Source organism: Stomoxys calcitrans, chromosome 2, assembly GCF_963082655.1.
Source record: "Stomoxys calcitrans chromosome 2, idStoCalc2.1, whole genome shotgun sequence".
In the NCBI taxonomy this organism is placed as follows: domain Eukaryota; kingdom Metazoa; phylum Arthropoda; class Insecta; order Diptera; family Muscidae; genus Stomoxys; species Stomoxys calcitrans.
Genome location: NC_081553.1, coordinates 51767774 through 51786832, shown reverse-complemented (window position 1 = coordinate 51786832; position 19059 = coordinate 51767774). Strand labels below are relative to the sequence as shown.

At 37.0% G+C, this 19059-nt stretch overlaps 1 protein-coding gene across 1 annotated transcript in view; it reads left to right on the top strand.

Annotated features, from left to right (window-relative positions):
• LOC106082133 (calexcitin-1) overlaps positions 1–19059 on the top strand; it is a 124945-nt gene that overhangs the window by 43070 nt on the left and 62816 nt on the right. The window contains exon 2 of the mRNA XM_013244474.2: positions 16995–17098. Coding sequence (XP_013099928.1) covers positions 17041–17098 — 58 coding nt within the window. The 5' untranslated portion in view covers positions 16995–17040. The remainder of the gene's footprint in view (positions 1–16994; positions 17099–19059) is intronic.

The following is a 19059-nucleotide window of genomic DNA, read 5'->3' as shown; positions in this document are numbered from 1 at the left end:
TTCAGATTTGAATATAGCTGCCATATGGACCGATCTCTCGATTTAAGGTTTTGGGCTCATAAAAGGCGTATTTTTTGTCCGATGTCGCCGAAATTTGGGACAGTGAGTTAAATTAAGCCCCTCGACATGGTTCTGCAATTTGGTCCAAATCGGTCCAGAATTTAATATAGCTGTCATATAGACCGATCTCTTGATAAAAGGTTTTGGGGCCATAAAACGCGCATTTATTGTCAGATTTCACTGAAATTTGGGGCAGATAGTTGTGTTGGGTTCTTCAACATTTTACAGCAACTTGGTCCAAATCGGTCCAGATTTGGATATAGCTGCCATATAGACCGATATCTCGATTTAAAGTCTTGATCCATAAAATGCTCATTCATAATCCGATTTCACTGAAATTTGACCTAGTGACTTATATTAGGTTTTTCAACATCCGTGTCGTATATGGTTCAGATCGGTTGATTTTTAGATATAGCTACTAAAACGATCAATATTTTGTACTTATAAGTATTTGGTCCAAATCCGAACATATTTCGATTTAGCTGCAATGGGGCATAAGGTATGCATTTTTCACCGAATTTTAACGAAAGGTGGTTTACATATATACCCGAGATGGTGGGTATCCAAAGTTGGGCCCAGCCTTTTTACTTGTTTCCGATGGAGAAACGCATTCAATCCATTTTTTTCTTTTGGTCCTATTAAGAGAAATACCAAATACATATCATGACGACCGGTTAAAGATAATACATGGTGTAAGGGCATTAAAAGTTAGAAGAAATAAACTTTTTGGTATTCAATGGCAGATTTTACCTCTCAGACTCCGAATTACTAGTTCGTTTTACCAATGTCCCTCCGTTATTGATGCGTTATAAGGTAACCTTTAGTTTTAAAGTTCTTGATGATGTAAAATATGGGACATTAGTTTCATATCGTAATAATAAATGATATGCAAAACCCGCCACAAATGACCTCCACCATAACACCTTGATTGTGATTGCTCCATTTAGGCATTCCATATAACAATTAACTATATAAAATTATGAACAATGCAAAATGCCATTTGATGTCTATCTTAATCTCTTCGCAATTAAAATGCAAATTACCAAACCAAATTTTTCAATTAGTTTTAATTATGCCAAAACAAAACTCATAAAATTTTATACAAGTCAATATTTGTTTAAGATATAATATTCATCATAATAAACCACTGTGCTCTAGCAACAACTATTGTGATTGTTTTTCGGGGCCAACTGCCATAGAGAAGATGAAAGAGGATGGTTTTTTCCTTAAACCCCCCTATAAAGACAAAAAGAGAATTTTAAATTGTAGTGGATATGATGGTGTTTAAATAGTCATGCTCAAAAAAACTACACACATAGTTTGTTTTTCGTTTTACCATTACTATTGGGTATGTGTGTGTGTGTGTGTGTGTGTGAGTGAGATTTAGTTTGAATGTGATTTACTCTTAATGTGAGTACGTATGAGTGTCTCTTGCACTTTTTCGGTATTTGCACATTGCCAAATTTCTGTTTGACTGTGTGTGTGTAAGCTGTTGAAATTTGTTTCCCAAAACATTATTTGTTCGCAAAATGTGCATGTGTAAGATTGCATGGTGGTGTTGGTGCAATTTAAAAATTATGATGTGTAATTAAGCAAATTGCATAAAAAACACACTCACACTAGCACTCGCACATACGCTGGCTTTAGTCTAAAACAATTGTTGCCTCCTTTGTCGCATAGATTTTTGGGTTATTTGCGAAAATTACATGCAGCTGCCGCTGCCGTGCTGCTGCTGCTCTCAAATGCATGGAGGTGTTATTTGTAATTGAAACTATCAAAATCCCCCTAGCTATGGAAATTAAAAGCCAGCGAATCTACCATATGCAGTTATGGCATATTAGTGTATGGGCGATTCTATGGAAATTAGGTATAGGCCTTGTAGCGTCTTTTAAATATCGACAAAATGGGAGCTGTATGAAGATTTAAGTGATATTTTCCTCAAGGATAATTGTTTAGAAATTTAAAGATTTAATCTGTTTAAGTTTTAAAACCAGTAAGGAAGGGCAAAAGTGGGGCGGTGCCTACTGTATAATACCCAAAACCTATACTATTGGTACAAAGTGGGAGCTTTATCCAATTCGGAGGCCACCGTAGCTCAGAGGTTAGCCTATGACGCTGAAGGCCTGGGATCGTATCCTGGCGAGACCATAAGAAAAAATTTTCAGCGGTGGTTTTCCCCTTCTAATGCTGGCAACACTTGTGAGGTACTATGCCATGTAAAACTTCTCTCCAAAGAGGTGTCGCACTGCGGCATGCCGTTCGGACTCGGCTATAAAAAGGAGGCCCCTTATCATTGAGTTTAAACTTGAATCGGAATGCACTCATTGATATGCGAGAAGTTTGCCCCTATTCCTTGCTGGAATGTTCATGGGCAAATTTTGCATTTATTATATCCAATTCGGAGCCATTTTTGATGGACCTTGGCGGATTATTAAACAATCGGTATCAAATTTCGAGCAAATATGTTCAAACTTTATTAACTACGGTTGACAAATGGCAACATTAAATCTGACGAACATATATATAGGAGCTATATCTAATTCTGAACCGATATCGAGCGAAATTCTCATATATTAAGGTAGACGTCTAGGAAAGCGTTGTGCAAATTTTTGGCAAGATTGGTCAATAAATGCGCTTGCAGTGGCTCTAGAAGTGAAAATCGGGCGATATACATATACGACAGCCATATCTAAATCTGAACCGATTTCTATGGAATTCATAAGTAATATTAAGAGTCATAAGAAGATCCCTCCTGCCAAATTACGAGGCCTGGGCCTGGTCTACCAGCTACTGGTCTAAAAATTGGAACAGTGTGTCGATCCCCAGATTGTTGAAGGCCACCTCGATGTCAATACACACCGCCATATCCTCATGCGGGGCGGTCACCACCAAACTACCTTTTATTTTATATATACATGCTATTTGTATCTCATCTGTATTCACAGAGTGTCCTACTCTATATTAATAGGTCTATAGACTTTTTTGTGTCGCTTAGGTTGCCTTTGCGGGTTTTGACTTTAACACTACCACTGCCTACCAGACCTTCAAAACATACAGGAGTGCTAAAGGCTCATTTACTGCTTGATTTTGATGAAATTTGGAATAGTGAGTTGTGTCTGCAAAATTTGCAAATTTGCTTTCCATTAAGCAACAGGGGCCTACTACTTGCTGTCCGATTCAAGTTTAAGTTCAATAATAAGATGCCTCCTTTTTTTAGCCGAGTCTGAACGGAGTGCCGCATTACGACAGCTTTTTGGAGAGAAGTTTTATATGACATGGCAACTCACAAATGTCCCCAGAATTAAGAGGGGTTAACCACCGCTAAATATATATTCTTATGTTCTCGCCAGCATTCGAACCCAGGCTTTCAGCGTCGTAGGTGGACTCTGCGCTTCGATGCCTTCTGACCCCTCAAATATCATGGCAAATTTGATCCATATCGGATATATCTGCCATAAAGATCTATCACCCGTATATAGACCATCGGCCATAAAATATTTTGCAAATGCAAATTTGGTCATTAACATTCCATTAAAGAACAGGGGCAAACTCCTCACATATCAATGAATGCTGTCCGATTTAAGTTTAAGCTCAATGATAAGCGACCGATTTTAAAGCTGATACCGAATGGTGTGCCTTAGTGTTACATCTCTTTGGGGAGAAGTTTCCACATGTCGTTCCTCCTTACAAATGGTGCAAGCATTTGGAGGAATCGAGACACAGCTCACAGTGCGATATTTCAAAATCGGGTAATAAATACGGCTTTGTGCCCTTAGGCGTACAAGCGGGAATGTATCAAGATATTGTCCGATCAGGGCTATATCATATACCGTTGTCGAGGGTCTTAAGGCAACTTACTGTCACATATTTCAAAATCCCCTTTACCCCAAAAATAAAAGTGGACCGATCGGGACAATATGGGATTCAAGAGTAGAGTACGAATTTCATAATAAAAGTAGGGTCCAAGTACCCCTTAAAATAGGTTTATTTGACGATCATGACAATATGGGACTCAAATGAAAGGTATTCGGGAGTAGATTACGAATATGGTCACGAAGTAGGAATAAACTTTTTAATTTATTGATAACGGAAGGGGGCGGACCCTCCACCATTACCCCAAAAACACCACCCAAAATCAAAAGTGGACAGATAAGGATAATATGGGTATTAAATTAAAAGTATGCGGGAGTAGATAACGAATCTGGCATACAAATTCATATCGAAGTACAGGGGGTCACCAAAAAATGGTCACATTAGCCAATCACGGATATATGGAACTCGGTTTGTTTGTTCCGCATAGACCGAAAAACGGCAGAACCGATTTTCTTGAAATTTTCGCATATTGTGTTGGTTGGTCTGGAAGGAAACATAGGCTATATAATTTTTCGGTATCGGAAGGGGGACAGACTCTCCCCCTCATGGCAAAAGCACAACCCAAAATCAAAAGTAGACCGATCGGGACAATATCGGATTCAAATGAAAGATATTGGAGAGTAGAATACGAATATGGTACTAAAAACCCCAAAACTGCCCCAAACAGACATTTTGGACGTTCATTTCAACATGGGACTGAAATGATAGCTTTCGGGAGTAGATTTCGAATCTGACATACAAAATCTGATTAAAGTATAGGGGGTCATGCCACCCCTCAAAAACGCCATTAGACCCATTGTGACTATACAATAGGTGGCTGAACCGATTTTCTTGAAATTTTCGCATATTGTGTAGGTTGGTCTGGAAGGAAACATAGGCTATATAATTTTTCGGTATCGGAAGGGGGACAGATATTGAAGAGTAGAATGCGAATATGGTATTAAAATTTGAGTCCAGGTCCCATCGGGCCGCCTCAACTTAAAAACTCCCCCAAACAGACATATTGGACGTTCATTTCAATATGGGCCTCAAATGAAAGGTATTCGGGAGTAGATTTCGAATCTGGCATATAAAATCCGATTAAACTATAGGGGGTCATGCCACCCCTCAAAAACGCCATTAGATCCATTATGACTATACGATAGTTAGCTGAACCGATTTTCTTAAAATTTTCATTTTCATACGTTTGGCTAGAAGACAAAATAATTTTTAAATATCGGATGGAGGCGAACCCTCACTCATATCGGAAAGTGGTTTGATGGGCACAATATGGGTATCAAATGAAAGGTATTGGAGGCTAGAAGAGAGGCAGCGGATGTTAGAAAGTTAAAGAAGGTGCAGCGGAGCGGGCCCGATTCGGCTAATAGTTCCATATGAAATGGTCGATCGATTTGACATCTTGAGCCCTCAGAATTTTCATCAATTTTTCGGGATTTGATTAAAATTTCCAACATCTGAGATTAAAATGGTTTCAATCTGATATAATACCCTGATATAAGTCCCATATACGAAAGCAGCTGCAATTTTTACTAAAAACCCATATTAAAATTTAAATTTCAAAAACTCACATTTAAAGCTTATGTACATGCAATACATAAAAGATAAATGGCAAGGAATAAGTCAAGTATTAGAAAAGTCATTTAAATAACTTCTTCCCCATACCCAGCCATATCGTCTGTAAGATATATCTTAACATTTTCTCGCATATACCCTGCAGCGGCAGCAGGGTATAAACAAACAATCAACCTTTTAGTGTTAAAAACAAAAGCCAACTTTGGTTAAACAAAAAATATTTTGCTTATACTCAAGCGTATAGAATTTCCAAGAGGAATTACTCACATACGTGTGCTCCTAGTACTGCTCTACGCATTTTTAATGTGTTAAATATTTTAGTGCAATAGTTTCAGTAGTAGATACATGTAGCAACAAAAACAAAACAAAAATACTAGTGCAGCATAAAAATCCCATTAAAAACTTATGACATATCAGGGAATTGGAAAAAAAATGCAAAAAAAATAAACGAACATAGAAAAACTGGTGATGGAGATGATAAATTAAAACTAAATGTTGAACATTAATTTTAGCATTAAACAAGAAAAAACCAAAAAAAAAAATCCAATATTAATAAACAGAAATTCAAACACATAGACACATGTGCACACACATACTCCTCTCTCTCTCTAAACTATAATAAAAAGCTAAACTACTTAATTTAATATTATATGCAAACTGGGATAAACAAAATAATTGAATTCTGTTTTTGTTTGTTTAATTTTCTAAACAAATGGCCGCAGGGAAAATGAAAAAAATATGAAGATACAACGCATATGCAAAACAGCAAAAACAAGAGCGAGGGAAAAATTAAAAACCATAAAGCTTAAATAACTGAGAAAAATTAAAAAAAAATTTTGCAATTTAAATTAAGTTAAAGCATGGCACATGCACAATAATGAATGCTGCAGTTTACGCTTGCAATTTTTTTTGCTTTTATAAACATTTTCCCTCATTGCCTTTACTGCTACATCTCATTGTAATTTCCCCTCAAACTAAAACACACACACACACATTGACATTTTTGGTTTACATTACAGACCAAAGACCTTCAATTCATTCAAACTAATTTCCGAGACAAGTTTTAAGTGAGCAATTTCTGAGATTGCCCGCTTAAACATTGTTGGGGTTTATAACTGTGTGTGTGTGTGTGTAGCATTAGTTTTATAGAGGAAATTTGTCTATATGACGAAAAAGGGCTAAGAGTGTGTGTGTGTGAGAGAAAGAGAGGGAAAGGCAGCTAAAACTGATGCACGTGGTTTTTGATACTCACCGTAAAGGGAAATGGGTCTGTGGGCTACATCAAGACTTTTGTAACATCTTATAGGGGGTATCCGGCACAAAACGTTACCAAGTCTATGCTGGCATATGTCTCAAACTAGAAATGAGAACTCCATTAAATATTGGGTTGCCCAAAAAGTAATTGCGGATTTTAAAAAAAAAGTAAATGCATTTTTAATAAAACTTAGAATGAACTTTAATCAAATATACTTTTTTACACTTTTTTTCTAAAGCAAGCTAAAAGTAACAGCTGATAACTGACAGAAGAAAGAATGCAATTACAGAGTCACAAGCTGTGAACAAATTTATCAACGACGACTATATGAAAAATCCGAAATTACTTTTTGGGCAACCCAATATTTGTATGCAGTTTGAAACTCGTTTTTTGGCCGACTCAGAGCAGTAGTCAAGACAAAAGTTGGTCAAATCGAGCAAAGGTTACTTTCACACATGTTTGTCCTCTGAATCAAATATAAGTAAAAATGTGTGAATTCCGTTTTGGGCTGAATCTTGGGAACCCTCGACCATGAAGACATAGACTAATAGGAAGATTGGTTTATATAGGAGCTATATCAGGTTATAGACCGATTCGGACAATATTCATCATCTACGTTAGAAGTCACAATAAAGCACTACATGCTTAATTTCTGCCAAATTCGACCATGATTGCTATTTCCAGCGGCTCAAGATGTCAAATCGGGAGACCGGTTTATATGGGATCATTTCCAGGTTAAAGGCCGATTTAGACCGAACTTGGCAGGATTGTTGAAAGTCAAAACAAAACCCTATGTGCCAAATTTCAGCCAAATTGGGACAACAATTAAGGCTTCTACGGGTTCGACACTTTACTATATGATCGTCGTATAAAATTATATACTTATTTATTTATTTATTTAATAATCACACTATGCATAAGACGTACTTTTTCTAACATAAGTTAAAAAACTACTCAATATACCGATTTTTACAATACTTAACACGGTTGTTGGAAATCGAAAACGAGCACGAGAAACTTGCAATTTTTAAACCGATCGCTTTACAGTTACAGGTTAAAGGTAGAGCTGGCAAAATATCAGTTGCACTATCGATGATATGGCTATTTTTTTATTTATTTTCTAACGGCAAAATTTCCTTTTATTTCTGAAAAATTGAACGAAAACAAGTAAAAAGGCGTTAAGTTCGGCCGGGCCCAACTTTGGATACCCACCACCTCGGGTATATATGTAAACCACCTTTCACCATAATCCGGTGAAAAATGCATAATTTATGCCCCCATAACAGCTTTATCGAAATATGATCCGATTTGAACCAAATTCGACACGGCTATTGAGTGGCCTAATAAGTACAAGTCATTGTTCAGTTTTGTAGAACAAACAAGTAAAAAGGCGTTAAGTTCGGCCGGGCCGAACTTTGGATACCCACCACCTCGGGTATATATATAAACCACCTTTCATCAAAATTCGTTGAAAATTTCATACCTTATACTCATATGCCTTATTCCGATCTGAACTATGACACGGATGTCGAAAAGCCGAACATAATTCACTGTGTCAAATTTCAGTGAAATCGGATTATAAATGCGCCTTTTATGGGGCCAAGACTTTAAATAGAGATATCGGTCTACATGGCAGCCATATCCAAATCTGGACCGATTTGGGCCAAGTTGCGTAAACATGTCGAAGAGCCTAACACTAAGCACTGTCCCAAATTTCGGCGAAATCGGACAATAAATGCCTCTTTTATGGGCCCTAAACCTTAAATCCAGAGATCGGTCTATATGGCAGCTATATTCAAATGTGGACCGATCTGGGCAAAATTGAAGAAGGACGTCGAAGAGCCTAAACAAACTCACTGTCTCAAATTTCAGCGACATCGGACAATAAATGCGTTTTTTATGGCCCCAAAACCTAAAACCTAGATATCGGTCTATATGGCAGCTATATCCAAATCTGGACCGATCTGTGCGATATTGCAGAAGTATGTCAAGGGGCAATCGGGCAATAAATGAGCATTTTATGGGCCCAAAACCATAAATCAAAAAATCGGTGTATATGGCAGCTATATCCAAATTTGAACCGATCTGGACCAAATTGAAGAAATATGTCAAAGGGCCTAACACATCTCACTATCCCAAATTTCAGCAAAATCGGATAATGAATGTGGCTATCATGGGCCTTACACCATAAATCGGAGGATCGATCTATATGGCAGCTATATCCAAATCTGGACCGATCTGAACCAAATTAACGAAGGATGTCGATGGGCCTTACACAATTCACTGCCCCGAATTTCATCAAAATCGGATAATAAATGTGGCTTTTGTGGGCCTAAGACCCTAAACCGGAGGATCGGTCTATATGGCAGCTATATCCAAATCTGAACCGATCTGGACCAAATTAAAGAAACATGTCAAAGGGCCTAAGACAACTCACTGTCTTAAATTTCAGCGAAATCGGACCATAAATGTGGCTTTTATGGGCCTTAGACTCTAAATCGGAGGATCGGTCTATATGGCAGCTATATCCAAATCTGGACCGATCTGAGCCAAATTGACAAAGAATGTCGAAGGGCCTAACACAACTCACTGTCCCAAATTTCAACAAAATCGGATAATAAATGTGGCTTTTATGGGCCTAAGACCCTACATCGGCGGATCGGTCTATATGGGGGCTATATCAAGATATAGTCCGATATAGCCCATCTTCGAACTTAACCTGCTTATGGACAAAAAAAGAATCTGTGCAAAATTTCAGCTCAATATCTCTATTTTTAAAGACTGTAGCGTGATTTCAACAGACAGACGGACAGACGGACGGACATGGCTAGATCGTCTTAGATTTTTACGCTGATCAAGAATATATATACTTTATAGGGTCGGAAATGGATATTTCGATGTGTTGCAAACGGAATGACAAAATGAATATACCCCCATCCGTCGGTGGTGGGTATAAAAATAGGTCCTTTTGGTAGGCATATTCAAATATAGACCGATCTGAATCATATACGTCGAAAAGCCACTGTGTCAAATTTCAGCGAAATCGGATTATAAATGTGCCTTTTATGGAACCAAGACTTTAAAACGAGAGATCGGTCTATATGGCAGCTATATCGAAATCTGGACCGATCTGAGCCAAATAAAAGAAGAATGTTGAAGGATCTAGCACAACTCATTGTCTTAAATTACGGCAAAATCGGACAATAAATGGGCCTTTTATGGGCCCAAGACCATAAATCGATAGATCGGTCATATGGCAGCTATATCCAAATCTGAGCCGATCTAGGCCAAATTGCAGGAAGTTATCGAAGAGCCTAATGCAACTTACTGTTCCAAATCTCGGCGAAATCGGAAAATAAATGCGCTTTTTATGGGCCCAAAAAATAAAATCGAAAGATCGGTGTATATGGCAGCTATATCCAAATCTGCACCGACCGATTGAAGAAGGATGTCGAAGGGCCTATGACAACTCACTGTCCCAAATTTCAGCAAAATCTGATAATAAATGTGGCTGTCATGAGCCTAAGACACTAAATGGGAGGTTCGGTCTATATGGCAGCTATATCCAAATCTGGACCGATCTAGGTCAAATTGGAAAAGGATGTCAAAGGGCCTAACGTAACTCACTGTCCGAAATTTTGGCAAAATCTGACTATAAATGCGCCTATTATGGGCGCAAGATCTAAATTCGAGAAGTCGTTCTATATGCCAGCTATATTAAAATCTTGACCGATCTGGGCCAAATTGACGAGGGATGTCGAAGATCCTAACACAACTCACTGTCCCAAATTTCAGCTAAATCGGATAACAAATGTGGCTTTTATTGGCCTAAGACCCCAAATCGGCGGGTCAGTCTATATGGGGGCTATATCAAGATATAGTCCGATATAGCCCATCTTCGAAATTAACCTGCTTATGGGAAAAAGAAGAATCTGTGTAAAGTTTCAGCTGAATATTTTTATTTTTAGAGACTGTAGCGTGATTTCAACAGACAGCCGGAGGGACATGACTAGATCGTCAAGAATATATATACTTTATAGGGTCGGAAATGGATATTTCGATGTGTTGCAAACGGAATAACAAAAAGAATATACCCCCATCCTTCGGTGGTGGGTATAAAAATTTCAGCGGTGGTTTTCTCATCCTAATTTCACAACATTTGTGAGGTCCTTTGCCATGTAAACACTACTCTCCAAGAGGAGTTCAGACAGGCGATAATAAGAAGGCCCCTTATCATTGAGCTTAAACTTTAATCGAACTGCACTCATTGATATGTGAGAAGTTTGCCCCTGTTCCTTAGCAGAATATCCATGGCCAAATTTGCAATTTTTGATCGTTTGAATTGGTAAGACTTCCTGACAGTTACGCTTTTGTATGCTAAAGTTTCAATCATTGGATTTGCGTTCTTCATGTCTTTTCGGCTCTGGTCTTAAATAGTTCTGCTGTTAACCTATCGGATCCTCCTGATGTGTTGTTCTTCAGATGGGTTTACTTGCACGCTGACCTTATAAATGTTATACCGCCATTGCAAACCCATAATGTGGTATCCTTGCCGTAGACCAGCAGGTATGAACAATGTTCATTTTATATCCTAAGGACACTATCTGTATCTGTTACCAGATTCAATCAAGGTCAATCGGGTCAATACTCAAGCGGGTCAATCGATTTTTCACGTCCAGGTTGCGTGCAGTGTCACTATGCTCTATAATGACAGTAGATCTCTGGTGTTAGGTGCAATCAAATCGACCTGACCCAACATTCCAAATATTTTTTTTTTTTAACTATTCCTCAAACACATTTATTTTCTAGGTCTCTGTCATTGTCTCGTCATAAGCTTGCCACAAGTCTCCTTCGCCTTCATCATCATCATCGTTGTCATCTCCTAAACGTACAAGCAAAACGTTGTTTGCTTGTGTGTGTGTGCATTGGGTACTACTGCTACTCATATGCCTTGTGGTGATGCATTTTCCTAAAAGGTGCAAATGTGTCTTTTGTTTGTTCTCTGCCAACACACACAAAAGGATCAAAAAGACACTGTTAAACAATTCGTCATGTTTTCCTTGTACTTAAAAAAAAAAACCCCACACACACACACCCATTCACCGACACACATACTCTTTAATGTAAAAAGTACATAAAAGCCACGAAGGATTTATGTATGTTTGTATGTTAATGCATATACCCTAGTCGTCTGAAGAGGAAATGTATCGAAGAGCAATGTATATATGGTAGTGGTTGTAGCTGTTTTAGAAAGAAAACAATCTTTAAATGACAATAGGCTGATATAAAATAAAATTTTTCTTGTGGGCTTTTATTGCATATTAAATTCCTTGAAATTGACCTTTTTGTGTTGGCAGTGCCTCAAAGGATGTGTAATTTCAAGATGTTAAGGATTTTTTTACAAAGAAAAAAGGATTTAAGTTTAATTTTTGTGATGGAACTGGGACAAAATGAAATTTGAGGTTAAAGCATTCAAAGCGGCTAATTGGCAACAAAGGGCAATTTTAGTTAAAAAGTAATCACATAAGGTGTCAGGATGGATAACCCTGGTCTTAGAATGCCTTTTACGCGGCTGTGGTTAAAATGCAAATTGCTAAGATTTGGCAAGTTTAGCGTGGGATTCCATTCTTAGCCGGTTGGTTAAACCATAATATTGATTGAAGCCCTTGGTTTAGGGGTTTCATATCCAATTCTCTGAACTAAAAAATTCAACTTACATTACTTGAAATAAAAAAAGATTTTGTGTAACAATTGCTACTAAATGTAGATTGAGCGTTATGGGAGTAAATGCTTATTTCACTAAAAAAAAATATTCATACATAAAAATTTTATGGTTTAAAGGTACGTAATGGTAATAATGAATTGGATTTGACTTTAATGCATTGAACTTTGAAGTTGTGACCAGGTAGCAGTAAACAAAGTAACCTCCAAAATGTTTTTGTATCATAAAATACATAACAAAAAAATAAAATACATAACAAACGTAAAAGTCGGATGGAACCGATTACATAATACCCCGCTTACAATTTTTTATACGAAGAACCTAAGTCGAAATCTAGTTAGACCTTAATTTTGCATACCTATTGAAATATCAAAAATGTCTTTTAATTAATTTACCCTCTTTTTTTTCTTTTATTTTATACCCATATTGCTCAAAGCGGTTATAGTGTCCGGTTGGAGGTTTAGGGGAATGGGACCCTATCCCTAAACACTTTGGGTGAAATTTGTATACCTAGTTCGTTCTCTACCCTAAAATACCTTTCATTTGATAGCCATATTGTCCCAATCGGTAAACATGTTCGTTCGTGTGGGTTTTAGGATGGGGCGTCCCCCCAGGTTATATGACCCCAAAAATTGAATATCAATTTCATGTTTTTGGAATACCATAAGATGGCATACAAAATTTCGCTTAAATCGGTGCTCCCATCTCCGAGATCTTGCGTTTTTGAAAATTGAGGTAAGGGTGAGGGTCCGCCCCCCAATGCCAGCCGATATTCATCATCAATTTGGCCCAGATCGGTCCATATTCGGATATAGCTGGCATATTAAACGATTTCTCGATTTAACATCTTGCGCCCATAAAAGGCGCATTTATTGTCCGATTTTGCCAAAATTTTGGACAGTGAATTACATTAGGCCTTTCGACATTCTTCTTCAATTTGGCCCCGATCGGTTCAGATTTGGATATAGCTGGCATATAGACCGATTTAACAATTTAAGGTTTTTGGCCCATAAAAACCACATTTATTATCCCATGTCGCCGAAATTCAAGACAGAGAGTTAAGTTAAGCCCCTCGACATACTTCTGCAGTATGGCAAAGATCGGTGCACATTTGAATATAGCTGCCATAAAGACCGATCTCTCGATTTAAGGTTTTGGGCCCAGGCGCATTTATTGTCAGATGTCGCCGAAATTTAGGTCACTGAGTTGTGTTAGGCCCTTCGACATCCTTCTTCAATTTTGCTCAGATCGGTTCAGATTTCAATATAGTTGCTCTATAGACCAATCTCTCGATTTAAGGTTTTGGGCCCATAAAAGGCACATTTAATGTCCGATGTCGTCGAAATGTGGGACAGTGTTGTGTTGGGCCCTTCGACATCCTTCTTCAATTTGGCTCAGATCGTTTCAGATTTGGATATCGGTCCCTGTTTGGCTAAAACTATGGTATAATAGAGTTTTAACAAAATAGTGTTAAACATTTTTCCATGGTGCTGGGTATCCAATTCGTTAATGCGTTTTTTTTTTTTTGCTATTCACTTAGTCTTTAGAAAAAATGTCTTCAAAAAATATTGGGTTGCCCAAAAAGTAATTGCGGATTTTTTAAAAGAAAGTAAATGCATTTTTAATAAAACTTAGAATGAACTTTAATCAAATATACCTTTTTTACACTTTTTTTCTAAAGCAAGACAAAACTAACAGCTGTTAACTGACAGAAGAAAGAATACAATTACAGAGTCACAAGCTGTGAAAAAATTTGTCAACGCTGACTATATGAAAAATCCGCAATTACTTTTTGGGCAACCCAATAGTATTGAGAAAAAATTCCATTGATAAATTTTAGTAAAAGCAAGACTCTGCCTCTTCCGCTAAACGCTTCTCAATTTTACCATTACTTAAAATTCATTTCATGATATTTCATGTGGGAAAGTAAATTGTTGCACATTTTAAGCTAAAGCCAATCGTTAACGAAACTTATTTAAATGGAGAATAAACACAAGAAGCTCATGAATATTCAAACCTCTTTTAATGTACACATGACATTGAAGAACAACATTATTTTCATTCCTTCATTTTTGGTATTGCGATGTGAGTTCAGTTTATTTAAAAAAAAAAAAATTAAAATTAATGCATATGTAGCTTCTTTATGCCAATTATATAACACATATGTATCTACATGCCAGTACACATGCACATTCTTGATGAAATGCTTTCTGCACTGCACTGCAGCGAGTTTATTGTTATCATCCAGCAGTTTTATGAGCTGACATTTAATGCACTGCACTATCAGTTTACGCAGAGCATTCTTTGCAATGCTTTTTTTTATCGTTTGGGCATAAACCAAGGTTGCCAGAAGTTAATGATTAAAAATGAACAACAATCAGTTGGAGCTCCTTTATTATTATGCCCTTTTTATTCTCCACTACAAATTATACAAATTATTGGTGGTCATTAAATTTTAAAACAAAATTTGAAGGTTTTATAGTTCTGTAGGAGTTACGTAAACCACCAATCATAAACTTCATATCTCTCTATTGCACCTACCCCCATTGTTGTTAGAGAGTTGATGCATTTCCTTTATGAAATTACACTCAGCATAAAGTCATTCTTCAAAATGCACATAAATATGAATGGCGCAGTAAAAACCGGAAATATGGATATCTTGGGAATGATAAATGCTTTTATGTTTTATTCTGAGAATAATAATAAAGAAAAGAGTAAACTAAAAACTTCAATATGCCTTTATTGTTATTTAATGACCTTCATGAAAAATAAATCTAATAAAATGTGCATCTAGCTGGCAAGGAGATAATACCACACAAAAAGGGAAATGAAACAAGTCATTGATCAATTGTGTATAACAAAATATTAGTCTTTTTAGTAGCTATATCTCAAAATAACCCGATCTGAACCACATACGACACGGATGTCGAAAAGCCTAACAAAATTGGACTATAAATGCGCCTTTAATGCGGACAAGAATTTAAATCGAGATATCGGTCAATGTGGCAGCTATATCCAAATCTGGACCGATTTGGGCCAAGTGATAGATATATTTGAGTGGAGTGTCTCATTCAAATTTGTGCTCTAGTGGCAGATGGGTTGAGGCACACAACCCTCCTATGGATGCACTCCACCAAATGGCTGTATAAACCAAACATGACAATGTGGGGTTCAAATTAAAGTTATAAGGTTGTAGACTGTGAATCTGATATATTTATTCCTCTCATATACCTAGCGGATAATCTCACCCCAAATCAGTCGCTCAATCATAATGACCTAATTAGTCACTGTATGATTTATTTAGTCTGGGGACACAAATAAATGTAGGTCGTCATACGGGGTTCACCACACACCCAGGCAGAACTTTTACTGACCATTGCAATGTGGGGTTTAAATGAGAAGTATTTTAAAGTAGAAAAATCCTGGTAATTGGAATACATTATCAACAGAAATTAGGCGTAGTGGGCCGAGCTCAGCTAGTTCACTATAAATATGGATAAAAATTAAAAATTTATTTTTTTGCAGCTGCATTTCAGTATTTTAATCGATATGCTTATATGTTTTAGAAATAAAAAAATATTGCCAACATTGCCCTATCAAAGTCATCCACTGGCCCACAATGAAATGTTTTATCCCATTTTTATAACAGACCAACATAAAAATAAACCCTTTCAAAATCCCATGAGATACTATTAACCAGCATTTAACAACACAAACTTCATGCATAAAATATGATTGTTGTTTAACTCAAAACAACCCCCCAAACAATCATTTTATGATTTATGTTGTTTTTTTACACACATACACCCACATATATTCGATGAAGTCAATTAAAAGTGTTTTTCTTCATATGGTTGCCTTCTTGTTAAGGAAAAGGAAAATATAAATCTAAATTTCATAAAAAATATGCTTAAGATAACCTATTGGGTTACCCAAAAAGTTATTGCGGATTTTTTAAAAGAAAGTAAATGCATTTTTTAATAAAACTTAGAATGAACTTTAATCAAATATACTTTTTTACACTTTTTTTCTAAAGCAAGCTAAAAGTAACAGCTGATAACTGACAGAAAAAAGAATGCAATTACAGAGTCACAAGCTGTGAAAAAAATTTGTCAACGCCGACTATGAAAAATCCGCAATTACTTTTTGGGCAACCCAATATATGCAAGCCGGCTATTGATATATTTACTCCAAAATGATATAGGTCGACTGATAAGAGAGTAAATTTAAGCCAGATTGGGTACAAAAATAAGTTTTCGCTGATTGGCAACGAAAGTTGCTGAACTTACCACGCTCTTTTCTCGTTATTATAAAAATATTTCTAAACTCAAAAACACAGTTAATCATATTTCTTAAACTCCCACTTGGAGCTACTTAATATCCTTAAAAACAAATAAGCTCATCAATATTTATAGACATACTTAAATAAATGAATATATGTATATACGAATGCCATTTTGTTGTAATTGCTTTTCATTGCAATTTCTTTTGGTTTTTTTCTTATCTTTACAGAGTAATCTTTGCTTTCTTTCACCACAACTAAAAACCCTATATCAACATGTCCATCTCTGATTTCCGCAAAAAGAAGTTGTTGTTCTTGTTCAATGTGTTCTTTGGTGAGTAATGAATTCCTCTTTAGATTTTTTAATTTATTTTCTTTGCCCAGACATTACTGGGATAAAATAAAAAAAAAAGTCTAAAAGTGAAGGACAAAGGAAGTAATGGATTATTTATCATTGATAAAGTCGTGTTTTAAGGATATTGAGAGTATTAGTACATAATAAAAATAGAAAAGAAAATAAAGGCAAACATTTGAGGTTAATTAAATCGGTATATTGATAAACAATACAAATCACAATTTAAACAAGTAAAAAGGCATTAAGTTCGGCCGGCCGAACTTTGGATACCCACCACCTCGGGTATATATGTAGACCACTTTTCATCAAAATCCGGTGAAAATTGCATATCTTATGTCCCATAGCAATGCATATCGAATTATGTTCCGATTTGGACCAAACACAAATAAGTACAGTGACTATACTAAACATAAACCGATCTGAACCATATACGACACGGATGTCGATAAGCTTAACCCAAGTCACTGTGTTAAATTTCACTGAAATTGGATATAGGCCTTTTATGGGGCCAAGACTTTAAATCGAGATATCGGTCTACATGGCAGCTATATTCAATTCTGGACCGATTTGGGAAAAGTTGCAGAAAAATTTCGAAGGGCCTAACACTGTCCCAAATTTCGGCGAAATCTGCAATAAATGCGCCTTTTATGGGCCCAAAACCCAAAATCGAGAGATTGGTCTATATGGCAGCTATACTCAAATTTGGACCGATTTGTGCCACATTGCAGAAATATGACAAGAGGCTTAACTTAACTCACTGTCCCAAATTACGGCGACATCGGACAATAAATGCCCCTTTTATGGGGCCAAAACCTTAAATCGAGAAATCGATCTATATGGCAGCTATATCGAAATCTGAACCGATCAGGGCCAAATTGAAGAAACAACTCAAAGGGCCTAAGACAACTCACTGTCCCAATTTTCAGCAAAATCGGATAATAAATGTTGCTTTTATGCGCCTAAGACCCTAAATCGGAGGATCGGTCTATATGACAGCTATATCCAAATCTGGACTGATCTGGGCCAAATTGAAGAAACACCTCAAAGGGCCTAAGACAACTCATTGTCCCAAATTTCATCAAAATCGGATATTAAATGTGGCTTTTATGCGCCTAAGACCCTAAATCGGAGGATCGGTCTATATGGCAGCTATATCCAAATCGGGACCGATCTGAGCCAAATTAAAGAACGGTATCGAAGGGCCTAACACATCTTACTGTCCCAAATTTCATCAAAATTGGATAATAAATGTGGCTTTTATTGGCCTAAGACCCTACATCGGAGGATCGGTCTATATGACAGCTATATCCAAATCTGGACTGATCTGGGCCAATTTAACGAAGGAAGTCGAAGGGCCTAAGACAACTCACAGTCCCAAATTTCATCAAAATCGGATAATAAATGTGGCTTTTATGGGCCTTAGACCCTAAATCGGAGGATCGGTCTATATGGCAGCTTTATCCAAATCTGGACCGATCTGGGTCAAATTGACGAAGGATGTCGAAGGGCCTAATACAACTCACTGTCCCAAATTTCAGCAAAATCGGATAGTAAATGTGGCCTAAGACCCTAAATCGGAGGATCGGTCTATATGGCAGCTATATCCAAATCTGGACCGATCTGAGCCAAATTGACGAAGGATGTCGAAGGACTGTCCATTATTTCATTAAATTCGAATAATCAATGTGGCTTTTATGGCCCTAAGAACCTAAATTGGCGGATCGGTCTATATGGGGGCTCGATAGCTCGATATAGCCCATCTTCGAACTTAAACTGCTTATGGACAAAAAAAAAACAATCTGTGCAAAGTTTCGGCATTCATTCGTCTTTTGGCCCTTTCTTCAGGACTCTCCAACTTAGTTCCTGGCCAAGAATCACACCCAGGTCTCTTTAAGGTGCCACGCTTCCTCCTTCTGGTGAGAAGTTCCAGCTCAGTCTTT